The sequence below is a fragment of the Botrytis porri genome, assembly GCF_014898465.1.
Source record: "Botrytis porri strain MUCL 3234 chromosome Unknown BPOR_008, whole genome shotgun sequence".
Taxonomy (NCBI): domain Eukaryota; kingdom Fungi; phylum Ascomycota; class Leotiomycetes; order Helotiales; family Sclerotiniaceae; genus Botrytis; species Botrytis porri.
The window spans coordinates 1,794,460-1,808,317 of NW_024066082.1; the positions used below are offsets into that span (position 1 = coordinate 1,794,460).

The window sequence follows — 13,858 nt, forward strand, 5'->3', positions numbered from 1 at the left end:
GAAACATTGTACCCACGATGAACAGCTGCACAACTCTTCAACAAATTGTCAAACTGTTCATAGATCGGTTGTCGTCATAAGTAAAAAAAATTCGAAGTCGGGTCATAAAATTTCGGTCCAATCCCTATTTTGGATGAAAGTTGGTCTCATACCTCCCGAGATTTGTCGAAAATTATGGCTGGTAAGCGAGAACAGAAAAGAAATGTGCTACTTTCGTCTCATATTCTTCATTATGTATTGCACTTTTAAGGGTATTAAAACTGTAAAATAAGACTTCGTAACTTTGAGGAATGAATGTGTTATATTATATCGATACAAACATAGTTTGCATGTGCTTTTATCTTGTTCTATTCGGCTCTCTTGAGCTCACCACGGTGCTAACCAATTGTATTTCCTAAATTTTCAAGTTCTACGTAATAGTTAGAATTTATGATCCATGTTGAATCACATGAGTGTTTGCCAACCCACAGAGTGGTTAATGGCATCATCTTAGCCTCGTGACGTTGGGAAGCTCTCGACGGACTGGATTCTGGGTACTGGTCGCTCTTTTGTAAAAACTTCATATTTACCACTGCACTGCACTTTCTTGCCCAAATAGGAACTACTTCCAAATCAAGTAAGTCAGCTAAAACACTAGTTTCGGCTGCTTTTGTGCATGATATTTAGGATACCTTGTAAGGTTAGAATTTTTAACATTCCATAAGACCAAAACTACTCAAGGGAGCATATTAGCCCAATAGGTCTGGGCTACTTAAAGGTGTCCTGTTCCAATTAGAATACTGCCTCAACAGCGTCGCTCATGCTCATGCCCAAGCTCAAAGCTTCTTGACGTGCTATCTGCGGTTACAGCGCTCGATGATTCATGAGCGCTATAAATGTCCGGCAGCAACGTTTTAGAATCATGGCAAACTCCCCATCAACGTCCCCACCAGGAGTGCATTGGCACTTCTTCACCGACATGAACTTTGGACCCTGATTCCAGTCATTTTCACCCCGCCATGGAGGTGATTTGCCACCGAAATAGATCATTGATCATCCGCGCTTGCGGCATTCAAGTGGTTCGATGGAAGAAACCCACATTGAGTTTGTGCTACTTGTTTCTGTCCCAAGTAGAGGCGACACAAAGCATTGGAATCCCTTCTAACCGCCACTGGACCACTAGACCCCTATCAACGGAAGATCTTGGATCCTGATTTTAGTTTCCATTGCCCCTCCTTGAGCCGCATAAACATGGGTAAGCTGCTAGACATATCCTCAAATCTCTAATCAACGGTCATCCTTGAGCTTCATACACCACTCTTTTCCATTTCGCCTCACTCTACCACAAACCGCTAATGCTGGATCACGACATCAACAAGCACATTGCTGGTAATTTCGTCCCGAACCCCGAAGGGTCATTCAGATCAACACAAAACACAATTGTACAACGCACAATACAACATCATAACACATGAAAAAATAATGAAACGTATAAATTCATGCCCCACATTCTATGCAGAGTGAAAAATAAAATAAACTGCGCTTCATGCGAACCCTGCTCATAGAATTAACCCCACCATTAGCGCTATCCACCTCGACCCCTCAATTTATCAAATGACCTAGTGTTCACCAACCACGGATTAACGAAGAAGTATTCTCAATACAGTAGTGATTTTCTTGGAACTCTTTTTCTACCAGATCTGGCAAGTAACCAGGTGACTTATCCCATTTGTGTGATCTACATCTACTCACAAGGGCGCCATAAAAATCACCTCCACTGGAATATCGGAAAGATCAGATATGCGAACTGTTGACCAACACACACATCCACCTCAGTACATGAGCACCTGCACATACTTTGTAGTATCACAATCTCTAAACTTCTAGCATAGATTTACCTCGTCCCGCATTGCAATGATTCAGAATCTATCCTAACGAAGCGCTTTCCAGATAAGCACTTTAGCTTCTGTGCATTCTAATGCGTTTCGAGTTTAGTGTGGTGAAATGAAAGATTCACAATCTTTTCTTTCCCAGAAGGGTTATATCTGATACTCTAGATCTTTTCTGACTGTTATGCGGCTCTTTGTCGATCGATACAACTTAAATGAAAGCTCACAGGGAAATTATTTATACGTGAGCTTTTAGATATATATAATATGCTCCTTATATAGGCTAATAGGCTAATTTTGGCCTCGAATGTTATAGGGAAATTAAGGTGAAGGCAGAAATTGGTTGATATAAAAGACTGCTAATGCAGAATGGCAAAATATACACGAAGTGAAGAAGGAAAAATCAAGCTACGCATGCGATAACCTTTTCGACTCCAATCAAATGCTACAGATACACCCGCCCACTCTATTCGCACACCATTTCCATCTCTGGTATACCTCTTGGTATAACACTAAGACATATCTAGTAGACTGGCATCTTGAATGCATCGAAAGTGTAAGTCCAGCTGTCAATGGAAGCTTGGTCATACTCGCAAGAGAAAGTACCCTCGGCATCCCAGATAGGTCTCAATGGGTAGGCGCAGAGCTTTTGAACCTCACCCTCGTAGGTACCGCTACCGACAGTAGCGTTGAGTCTCTCTAGCTCGATACCGTTCTCAATCCAGTCGATCATGGTAGCCATGTTATCGGCTGGGTAAGGGCCTGGTTGAAGAGTGTTGGTACTGCAATGGGCGGCTCCTGGGATAAGGAAAAGCTTGTACCATTCCTTAAGGGAGGAGACACTAGCGTTGAATTCTTGATCTGGATACATAATCGAGCGGACAGATTCGTAGTAGTGGACTGAAGAACCGGTTGGGACACTGTCGTCAGATTTTCCGTGGTAATGAATGAGCTTTCCTCCAAATTCTTGGAACTCAGTAAGGTCAGGGAGAGTGGTTTGTAAACTGTCCATATACATGACCATGGCCTCGGTCATCCATTCTTGGAGAGTGTCCATGGTGACGCCTTCAAGCGAAGCAAGGTTGTCGAGGTCAAGTCTTTGGATGAATTTGGTAACGAATTCACCTCCAGTGGAAGCAATATCAACTCCCCATGTGCCGGTAGTGTTGTCGTAGGAGCTAGTAGCATCTTGGAATGCACAAGCCGGCTGCCATGGGAGGTAGACACGCTGACCCTTGGAATTAATCATACCATCGTAGAGTTGAGCAGCGAGAGCAGCGCCTTCAGCAGAGACAGTTCCGTTCTGAGCAGGTGTAGAGGCGGTGGATTGACCCATTTGTCTCTTGACCTTTTGACCGAAAGCAAATCCAAGGGAGCTACTAGATGAGGCCTCGCAATAGTAAGCAGCGCCAATGGTGCTGTTAAGATTGAAGTTGAGCTTGCAAAGATCAGTTCGGGATACGACACCATTGGTACGTCCATCAAGCGGATCGCAAGCCTCGATTGTCATGTTGACGATCTTGTCCATCTCACAAGTAGGTGGGAAATAGTTCATCATAACCTCGGCAACGTTGGAGAACAAGTGATCCTGGTGGAGATTAGTAATTGCTATTGTTTAGGTTTTTCTGGGTTAGGGGTTAACTTACGACTTGTTGTTGTCCATATCGGAAAGCTGGAGCGCCAGTAATGACACCATCGTATTCGGAGCCAAATCGTTGAATTTGGGACATACCCTCACGTCCACCATCAGAGCATCCCTCATAGTAGGTATAGACCTTTGCGCTTGAATTAATGCTACCATAAAACAATGAAGTCATGGCCTTTCCAAGTTTGGTCATCTCACCAAGTGCTTGGTATGAGAACATGTAGATGTTATCCTAGTTAAGAGATCCGTTTCCAGTCAAGACAACATAGTCAAGGTTGACCCCACCAATGGCGTCGTAACCTGCATCTGAAACACCGGCAACGGCACCATATTGTAATCCTAAAGCTGGGTCGGCACCAAGAGTATATCCACCTCCACCGCCAACATAGAAACGGCTCTTGCAGTCCTCTGGGCTTGGAAAGTTGTACCAAACGACAACCTCGTCTTTACCAGGATGAGCCTAGGTAACAGTAACGTTGCAGTAGTTGTAAGCTACCGAATTAACTGTGGCGTTGTAAACGGCGTTAGCGGTAACGGAAGGTGAGATTGGGTTGATGCCGTTCAATGTTCCGTTTGCGGGTAAAGCAGCTTGGACGTTGATAACAGTGCAAACATCTGCAAGGGAGGCGGCGTTTGCTGTTGAAGCAGCAATAGCTGCAACAGCTCCAGTTCGCATCGACTGGCGCATAACTGGAATCGAAAAATAAAATAGAAAGAATGTCGTTGAAGTTGAAGTATTAGTTCAGATCGTCGGGTGGTAAGCGAATGAAAGGACTGAAATCTGATGATGAGGAGAAATAATCTGGAGGAGAACTCTGAGATATTATAAACATTGAGAAAAGAGATGGAAACGTTTGTCCCACCTTGTCGATCTCGACTCGACGTTCAGCATAGCATCAATAACTAGATTGGATGTTACACGCCACCATGCATCCCAGCATACACCGTGCAAGTACGCAAGTCCTAGTGTTATTGCTTGCGCCCTATGAGACGCGCAATCTCAATAGTCTAGTTGTGTTTGCTTGAAATTATGGTAGAGCCATTTGATGGTCAAAGAGTATGAAATGCCTTGGTTGTAATTGACATACCGGTCAGGATCTTGTTAGCTAGACTTGCGGACCGGCAGTGGAAGCGTTTTGGAGCTGGGAAATTTGCGTAGACGCGTAACCTTACTACGGAAAGTTTCCATCATGTCTCCATTGTATTTATCAGATTAGTTTGACCGCTCTCTTAGAACTGAACTAAAATCAAAGTTCTTTGGGTAGCACCTTACCAGAACGAGCTTAATAGAACAAAGGCGAGGTCCGGGAGGCTAGAGCAGACACAGAAGGGACGTCAGAGTCATATTGGTGATAATGGCAATTGGCATTAAACATAAGTTTACCTCACGACAAAGGATTCTCATCTTTCTGCGTTAAGTCCTTCTGTCGACTAGACAATAAGGTTATTCCAAAAAGTCTCCGATGGTGAGCCGCGGACGAGATTGGCTAGTAGCCGAGCAAGAATTTTTGGTATTGGTAGACCATTCCCAGTCTTCTTGAGGCTACGAGAATTTACAGCAGTCATCCGAAATTCATCTGAAAGCCAACTTACCCGCGCACGCTGACGAGTTTGTGAAACTCACCTGCACGGTAATAACTTCGTCTGAAAAACACCAGCGTCGTCAGCCCAAGCTACCGGTATTTTCCCATTTCAACCTTCTCACATACAAACCATATAATAGGGGATGGGATACCATTAGCGCTCCACGACGTTATCACATTGACTCACAAGTCAGGTTGTATTTCCCTAAACCCGAAACGACTCAATTAATCCTTAAATTGACTCGCATTGTGCACTAGGTCCTTCCATCTTCATTCTAGTTATTCGGCACGCAACAAAGACGCGTGTTCATGCCGGTAGCTCAGACAAAGAAAGACAGTTCGGTCCCGACATCAGCGAGCATACGCATAGATCAGGTTTCGGGAACAATGCTTTTTTTTATATAAATATGGTTCCTAGTCTCCTTTACTTAATACTGAGGCCACTAGTATCGCGGCAATTTCCCTCATCCAAGATCTGTGCAAGGCACGAGCTAGCGCTGTAAATTCATACTTGAGACGACTTATTTTTACGTTTACAGATATTCTCGGTCCCGACACTAGTGCCAAATTCGAAGATCAGATAAATTACGATCAAACTTTGCCAAATATATAAGCAATCTGATCTCTACCTTCTACATCTCCAAGGCCTTCCGTCCAAGATTCCTTCTATAACGCCATTGTTTGGATATATTCTTGGTTGATTGTGAAGATTTGATTGATTTAAGATCGGATTTTGAGATAGTCGGCCTCAAGCCAAGCTACTTCGCCGAGCATGGTTAGTTGAACTCTAACCTTAATCTAATCTTCACATCTCTTCACTGAGTCCTCAGCCGCTTCAACCCTAAAAGTTTATTTCACAAACGGATGTATCCATCATTTAATTTTGACGTCCTTCTAGAATTGCAATGACTTGTTGTTGATTTTCAAAAGTCATTGCATATAGTTTCGATCAAATGTGAAGAAAGGGACACATTAGATAAATTTGGAATTTCCACACCCACGGGATTCCACACAATACGGGGTTCGTCCACTTTGTAGAACGGCAGTCAAACCCCAAGAGAGCCATTGAACTCTACCTAATCTTGGAACTTGTTGGAACAGAGTCACCTCTATCCATCATGCAAACGATTCCTGGTACCTATTGGATAGAATCATGTCCTCGGGGCCGAGAATAGCCAAGCTCAATCCCCATGATGTATTTAGAGGCTATTTTCACTTCTCGATGCCTTGAGGTATCGAAGCGGGCCTAAAATAAACTCTTTTCCCACTAGTCTCCCCTCGCTGGTGACTTTTCAAAGTCCGTTTCGTGTACAGTGATTCTCATGTTCTCACGTTTTTACGTGAGTCATGGATTGACAAACTTTTCAAAATATGACATATCTACATTTCCAAATCGGACACGTTTGCAATCTAAAAAAAGTTCCGAAATCTTCGAAATAGCTGGCACATTCCTTGCTTACGCATTCTTCTGAAAAAGAGCAAGTATTGTAATTATCACCGTGAAAAGCAAGAGGGAGCACAGCGCGGCTTATCTTCGGAATGTGCTCTTTTTCTTCCTACCGAGTAAATTCTTACCCGACAGCCCCTTAAAATTGATAGCACACAGCGAAACTATTTCAAATGCATCAAATCTCATTACAAGCAGAGGAGAATGACAGAGAATTTGTAGTTCCGTTAAAATCATATCCAAAATTTATTTAATATTTCATCTGCTTGCTAAACGCATGGCAAACATGGAGGTTCTTGACGTTGAAATCAATGAAAAGAGATTGTATCGTCAAAACAAATCTAGTTATCGATAGACTTCTTCGTAAATATTCATGTGTTTGGAACAAGACTTGCTTCATATCGATTGTAGAACAAATATGCTAATTTAAATCTAATCATGACAAGAAATCATACTTCAAGTAGGCGTGATCTATCAAGATTCTTGTTTTCAGAAATATACATATACTTAGTTACACCTATCTGTCTACTCAAGTACACCGTTACTGATGCTTTTGCGCAAACCTGGAACAGTCATCGTATGTCTCGAATTATATTTTAATACACATGTAACATCCAGCATCCATTATTGCTCGGTTCTTAATATAGAAAAATGTCCTCCTTCCCACTCAATACTTCTCTCCTCCCTATCCCAAGAACTATCAACAGACATACTCACTCCACTGCAATCTTCTGGCTTATTCTCATCCAACTCTAAATCCTACATATCCAACTCCCATCACAATCCTCTCAGTTCCACATACTAACCTGCCCATCACCAACACAACTCTGATTAGTCCCTCTTCTACACAACCTTATTTGATTTTCGCAATCTCCTTCCCTCCCCGTAAGCCATCCACCATCAACCACCAACCTACCTACTCCATATATCACCGTCCCATATCCCATATCTCACATCCGCTATTCCCAACTCCTCACAACCTTAACTCCCGCACTAGTAAATAGTGAAACACAAACCTCAAAATACACCCAAATCCATGGAAATCTACCACATCCACTCCCATCTCTGCCAAAGTCCCAACCTCCCAATCCCATCCGCACAACTTCCAATTATGACTCAGGAGACACCCACCCATATTTCTAAATTTCCAAAATGGCAATACCCTTCAAGCTCATATCAATCTCTATTGTATCTTCGATCTGGATTTTCACAGCGAGCAAGCAAGCAGCTTCCCTCATTACATCTCCCTCTTCCCCTTCTTTCCCGTTTCTTTTCCGCCTCCCTCCCCATTTAAGAGAGTCACATCCACATCCACATCCGTTCAAATCCCCCTTCGTACAGTACCTCTCCTCATTCATAAATAAAATGAACAATATTCTCAAATCCAAATCCAGACTCCAAAACATCTTCATCTCTTCCATTTTCCTTTCTCTCGCCTTCTCGCACCATTCTCTCTCCCCCTTCAAAACAACTCAAACCACTCCAAACCACTCCAAACCCCTCGGCTCACCTCACCCTAGATAAAAACCCCCCTTTCATTACCCAACTCCCAGACTTCCCATCACAATTCCATTCCATTCCACCCCATTCTCAGAACTCCAGACTACCAACAACTACTTCCCCATCCCCCTTTCATTCCTCATATCCATCGTCTCCCCATCTATCCCACCACCCAAAGTCCCAAATCCCAGATATAAACCACCCCCTTAAGTCCCACACCACAAAATACAAGTTTTTCCCATATGCAAATGACCATCTACAAATCCCCCCTACCCCTACCCCTCTTTCCTTCTTTCTATACCCCATGCACCAGTATCTAGCTAACCAGTAACAATTAACCAGTAACCATACATACATACATACCCTTTATTTACATCCATCACCCACCCAGAACACATGATCTATAATATCCATTTTATATACAAAAATATTCGTACACGCGTGCACACACACGCATACACATACATAAATATACAAGTCCATACATTAATCCATCATCCATTATTTATTATTTATTATCTATCATTCATTATCCATTATCCATCATCTATTATCCATCATTTATTATCCATCATCCATCATCCATCATCTATCATCCATCATCTATCATTCAGTTCTCCAATCCTTAAATTCTTCAATCTTCAGGCTTTAGCACTACACTACACTACACTACACTACACTACACTACCCTCACTACACTAGTCTCCATACATACATATATACATACACACACACACACACACACACACACACACACATAAACTAAATATGCATAACAACATACTCATACTCCGTACATACAAGCGTAAAATCTACACAAGCACTCAGCACAAACGAACCATTCGTACACACTAAGCGATATGTTTTCAAGCTAATTTCAAGCTATCCTCGCGCTACTCCCCGCTACTAAGATCCTGCAGCGACCTGAAAATCCCTCATACTCCACTCATCACTTACACATGCACCAAACACACTAAATCCATTCAACACGTTCGCCTCATCAAAAAACAACCAAACAATAATTCGTTTCAACTTTTCCTTTCTTCACAGTACACAAAATATCATCACATGAACAGTCAAACCCGCAGAAGCGTCAAATCAAATTCCGATATTGAATTTCTCCATTAATCGACCTACCTACTCTAAAGTAAATCCATACCTAGGTAAATCTTCAATCATCCATGTCGTGTCAAGTAATTGCATGACAACCAACCATAGATCTCCACTCCACAGCACATGTGCCTCTAAAAAACCCTCTCCACCCCGCCTCTCCAATCACCGCACCGACCATGAAAGACCCCTACTCGGAATGGCTCCACCTTCTCCACTCATCCGCCATGGTAATATTTCGGACGGATAGTTCGCTTCATCATCAAACATATATGCAAATGCACACGTGCACAGCCCACCACGCCATTGAAGATAGTAGCAAATGCAAATTGTAAGATTCAGAGCAAGTTTTCTCCACCCCACAAAAGGAAAATTAACCAAGAGATGAGCATCGAAGTATCCAGAACGACCTAAAAGTCATTCTATCCATTCCACAATATTCTCTGCTCCTATACCTTGCATGACTATTGCCACAATATCATGCCCATCGTCCATCATCCATTCTTCGCATTCATGCGAAAATAAATCTCATCTCTCATCATATCCTCCCTCGATCATTAAAAAGAACTCCTCTTTCAACCCAATTCCCTATCATGTCCATCCAGCCATCCTTGTATACCCACCCCATCCGTGTAAATGAAAATTCCCAACCCATTCCAGACCCCGATGTATAACAATCCACCCAACCATTCTCCCTAAAATGCAAATGGTATAATCGCAGAAATACCTAGAATACTTGCTCACATGAAAGCGTTGTGAGCCAAAAAAGCAAATTTTGCCGTGTCGAGCTTTCGCCCTGTCCAATCATAGCAAGATTTCTTCCTCCGAACGCCGACGCTAAAATTCTATAAATAAAAAAGACTCCATGTTTAATGTTTGGTATTGGTGGTACATTGTCTGTTGGGTATCGTTGAGAACCGTATGATGTTGGCCGTTAGTTTAGTTGTGTTGTTGATACAAACGTGAAAAAAAAAAAAAAAAAACAGTAATGCCATGAATCTCTCTTCGTCATGGTGATTATTACACACTTTCCACAGTTCCTAACCAAGTTCTGACTCCTTCCCTTAAGAAGCTTTCTTTCTCCCTGCCCTCTAATCTGTGGTTTCCAACAGTCTCGTCTCGACTCTCTGCTACTTCCTTCACGATTTCCTCAAGAGCACTAAGAACCATTTTCTTGCACTCATTTCTTGGAACCTCGAGATTCGTCCTAACCTCAGGTACAGTCTTGGTATCTGAATTGGATCTTTCCCTTCCAATAGCAGGTCTTCTGCTTGTAGATCTAGATGAACATGCTGATGATTGCTTAGAAGCTTGACCTGATCGAGCAATAATTCTCTCAACAGCTTCAATCAATGTTTCATCCATGCTGACTAACTGATCTTCGATAAACTGATCTTCGTGATCGTCATACACTTCAAAAGATGGCGTGAGTAGTACGGCAGAGTAAACATTACCATATTTTGATTCTAATGAAGTGGAGATAGCTGGAGTTGTAGGATCCACATTCTCCTTAAGCTTCACAAGTCGTCTGTAACGAATATGAGTAATTGTGAAGTTGGTAGTATCAGCTACCAATGCACTAGAAATATCAACCCATCGATCTGCGCGACCATCTTCCGCATGGGGTGTTGATGTGATGAGAGGTGTTGGCTCTGCTCTCATTGATTCCTTAATTTCAGCGATAAGATCCGCATGGGAAGGCACTGCCTGTAATGCAAAATCTGGATGATAACGGGGTAGGTAACCGCCGACATTTATCGTAGTGTCTGAATCTGGTCCCGCACGTGAGTAATGTTCGAAACCTTCGAGGCCATTTCCCAAACCAGGCGTAGACAAATATCCACTGCTTGATGGCGAGCTGACAGCCGTTTCGAAAGCCAAATAATCAGGTAGAGGGACATCGATTTCAATGGCACCATCATCAGCAATTGTAGTCTTGACTGGTGACTCATAAGCTCCCGAAGGATCTGGTCTTCGCTCCGGTGTTTGAATCACTTGCTCATTAATCTCATCGTCTTGTTGCTCTGATCTTGGCTCGATTGCTCTGGCGGTCTCGGTACTTCCGGATTCCGAGTTCCTTAACTCGCGATCTTGTTGGTCTTTTGACTTTGTCAAAGGAGCGTCAGTCTCAGTGGTATCTGATAACTTACCACGAGGTTGTGAAGTGATATCTCTGTAATAAGGATCATTGATTTCGACTTCATCCGTTGATGTAGCTGACGTGTTGGTTGTAGATGGCCTTCTTCTTGTACTCCAGAAACCACTAATCATGCTACCCCATCTTGAGTTCTGACCTTGAGAATCATTGCTTACATTACTGTATTGACCGGAGCTTTCACCTCTCTTCAAAGATCGAAGTAGATCATCAGCTGCAAGACTACCACTGCTTCCTGGTCTAGGTATAGGTCCAGTTCCTCTGACTGGAGCTCTCGTGGAGAAATGTGGAACTGTTGTGATTGGTGTGGCAGTCCTTGTTGTTGCAGTGCTGCTCTTTCGAGTTCCACCGTCACTGCCAGGAATTGGCAAATTTGCTGTTTTAATTTGGGAAATATCGGATGATGATCTGTCACGTTGTTGACCATCATGAACTGTAATTCCAAGGCCACTGGGTTGTTCCGATGAAGGTTTAGAAGATTGTGAAGTTTGAGCGGATTGAGCGGGAAAGCTCACAGATCGCGGGTGGGCGGTTCGTGATGTACTAGAGCGTTTGTTGATCTTGCGGCGAAGTGAATCTTCTCTCAAGATAGGTATGATATAAGATGGAGGAGATTGTGAGCATCCACCCAAAGATATCGACGTGCTAGGCCGATGAGCCCGAGATGTAAGTTGTGGACTCGCGGGTAGAAAAGCAGAGAGCAAAAAGATCAACCGTCTTGCTGCCATTTTGTCATTGGAAACAATGATGGTTCGCGCGGGAAGAGGTATCTCTTCATCTTTGTGAGATCTTTGAATTTGATAGTGTCTCCGACGATACCAACTAGGTCCCAATGCTTGTAACCATTCAGTGTGATTACCCAAAAACCCAGTTAGTAAGTTGAAGAAGAAAAATCCCTTATCCTTTCCGCCAGCCCACCTCTCAGCCAATCTGGCTTCTTCACGCCAAATTCCCCATCGACCTTGACCAGTAATCACCTGAAGACCTTTGATACCACTAACAATCCTTTGGCGTGAAGCATCAACTTCTTTATGTATTTTGTGAATTTGTACCAAGCAATTTTGACTAAGCTGAACTAATTTCGCATTTGTCTTGGGTAACTTGAATGGCTTAGCGTCCTCTGCTCTTCTACCAGCGATTGATACACTAGCCGAAGGGGCTCGAGAGTGTGATTCGCGACGAGGTCCAGGGGAACTGATATCGGCTTGTCGAAGAAGGCATACCAAAGATTCAGTTGCAACTGCTTGGAGATGAGTGAGAGTTCGAGTGATAATGTCCCAGTGTTGAGTAATCATATCAATTCGATCATCCACATCACTGTGAATCGAAGATTCCAAAGAGTCGATGCCATAACCAGAACCGAGCATGGTCCAACCTGCACGTTTTGTGGAACTGAAAGATGATGGAAATGAATCCTGTTCATTGTAGGAACTTGATGCGCGAAAGCTAGATCGAGAGTTCGGCACTGAAGGTGCACGAGGTGGTGAAGCTGGCAAATGGACAATCAATCCGACCGCATACATAGGAGTCCGTTTCTGTTTTGGCTGAGGCTTCTTTTCAGGAGTGCCAGCAACACTAACTTTTGGAAATGGATATCCATCCTTGTCTGGTCCTGCAATTGGTGTTTGAGTCTCGACGTCATCATTTGGTAGAGGTACTGGAAACATGCGCGTAATGAGAACCTTTTTTCGATCTTGTCCCCGTGAAGATGTGGTTGTTGAAAGCCCAGCGGGAGTAGGACCTACGACGTTTTCCAAAGTGAAAGATTGTGTCAATTTACTACCTCGCATACTTGATCTGCCATAAGAACCGTCTGCAGCATAAGAACTAGGTCCTACAAAGGATCTTGACTCCGATGGCAAGATGTGAACCTTTGTACCAGTCCCTTTGTATGCCAAAACTTCGGAATTTCCAAATATGCAATTCGAGATAGTTGTAACCTCCTCTTTGTATTCCCTCAGCGAACGTTGGCCTTCAGTTTCTGTATAACTTAAATGTGATTTATGTGTTGATCTCCGATCGAATGCGCCGCCAAAACCTCGAGCAGTTGTAGTATCCTGTTGTATAACGACCGGTCTTGAATTTTGTCCTACGGATGTCTTTCGTGGTGGAGGGACCGATCGCCGGTTTTCGGACCTTGTAGGGAATGCAGAGCCATTTGAATTTTGTCTTTCAAGAGAAGGAGAAGTTGGCGGAGGTGTGTGACTATCGTATAATACGTATGGAGTTCCAGAGGTTGATGTAGCTTCCTGCATAATAATTACTCGAACATCGCGCAGGTCCAAATCGATTTCTCCATTGACGTCAAAAGTGTGCGCATTTGCAGGCGCAAGTACGGTTCCCGATGAGAAGGGGAAGAGTTGGTCTTTGTGACACAAAGCTTCGGCATCTGGGAAGAGTAAGTTGTAGGTAAAATGATCCTCCAAATTGGAATCCAGAGGATTGGAAGATCTTGAGGTGGTTGGTCCAGCAGATGGTGTACTAGAGAACAATTTCCCCAGTAGAGACATGCTGGAAGGTACTCGAATATATTTAAATGGTTAGGTTGTG

General features: G+C 43.2%; 2 protein-coding genes across 2 annotated transcripts; both read right to left on the reverse strand.

The window, feature by feature from the left end:
* Window positions 1-2,391: 2,391 nt before the first annotated feature.
* Window positions 2,392-4,201, reverse strand: EAF01_006648 (uncharacterized protein; the record flags this gene model as incomplete). The annotated part of the gene is made up of 4 exons (XM_038914902.1): window positions 2,392-3,456; window positions 3,515-3,745; window positions 3,794-3,973; window positions 4,019-4,201. The coding sequence occupies 4 exons, from the start codon at window positions 4,199-4,201 to the stop codon at window positions 2,392-2,394; spliced, it is 1,659 nt and encodes a 552-aa protein (XP_038769857.1).
* Window positions 4,202-10,173: 5,972 nt separating this feature from the next.
* EAF01_006649 (uncharacterized protein) lies at window positions 10,174-13,818 on the reverse strand (the record flags this gene model as incomplete). Its single annotated transcript, XM_038914903.1, has 1 exon — window positions 10,174-13,818. One exon carries the CDS (start codon window positions 13,816-13,818, stop codon window positions 10,174-10,176), a length of 3,645 nt encoding a protein of 1,214 aa, XP_038769858.1.
* Window positions 13,819-13,858: the final 40 nt, after the last annotated feature.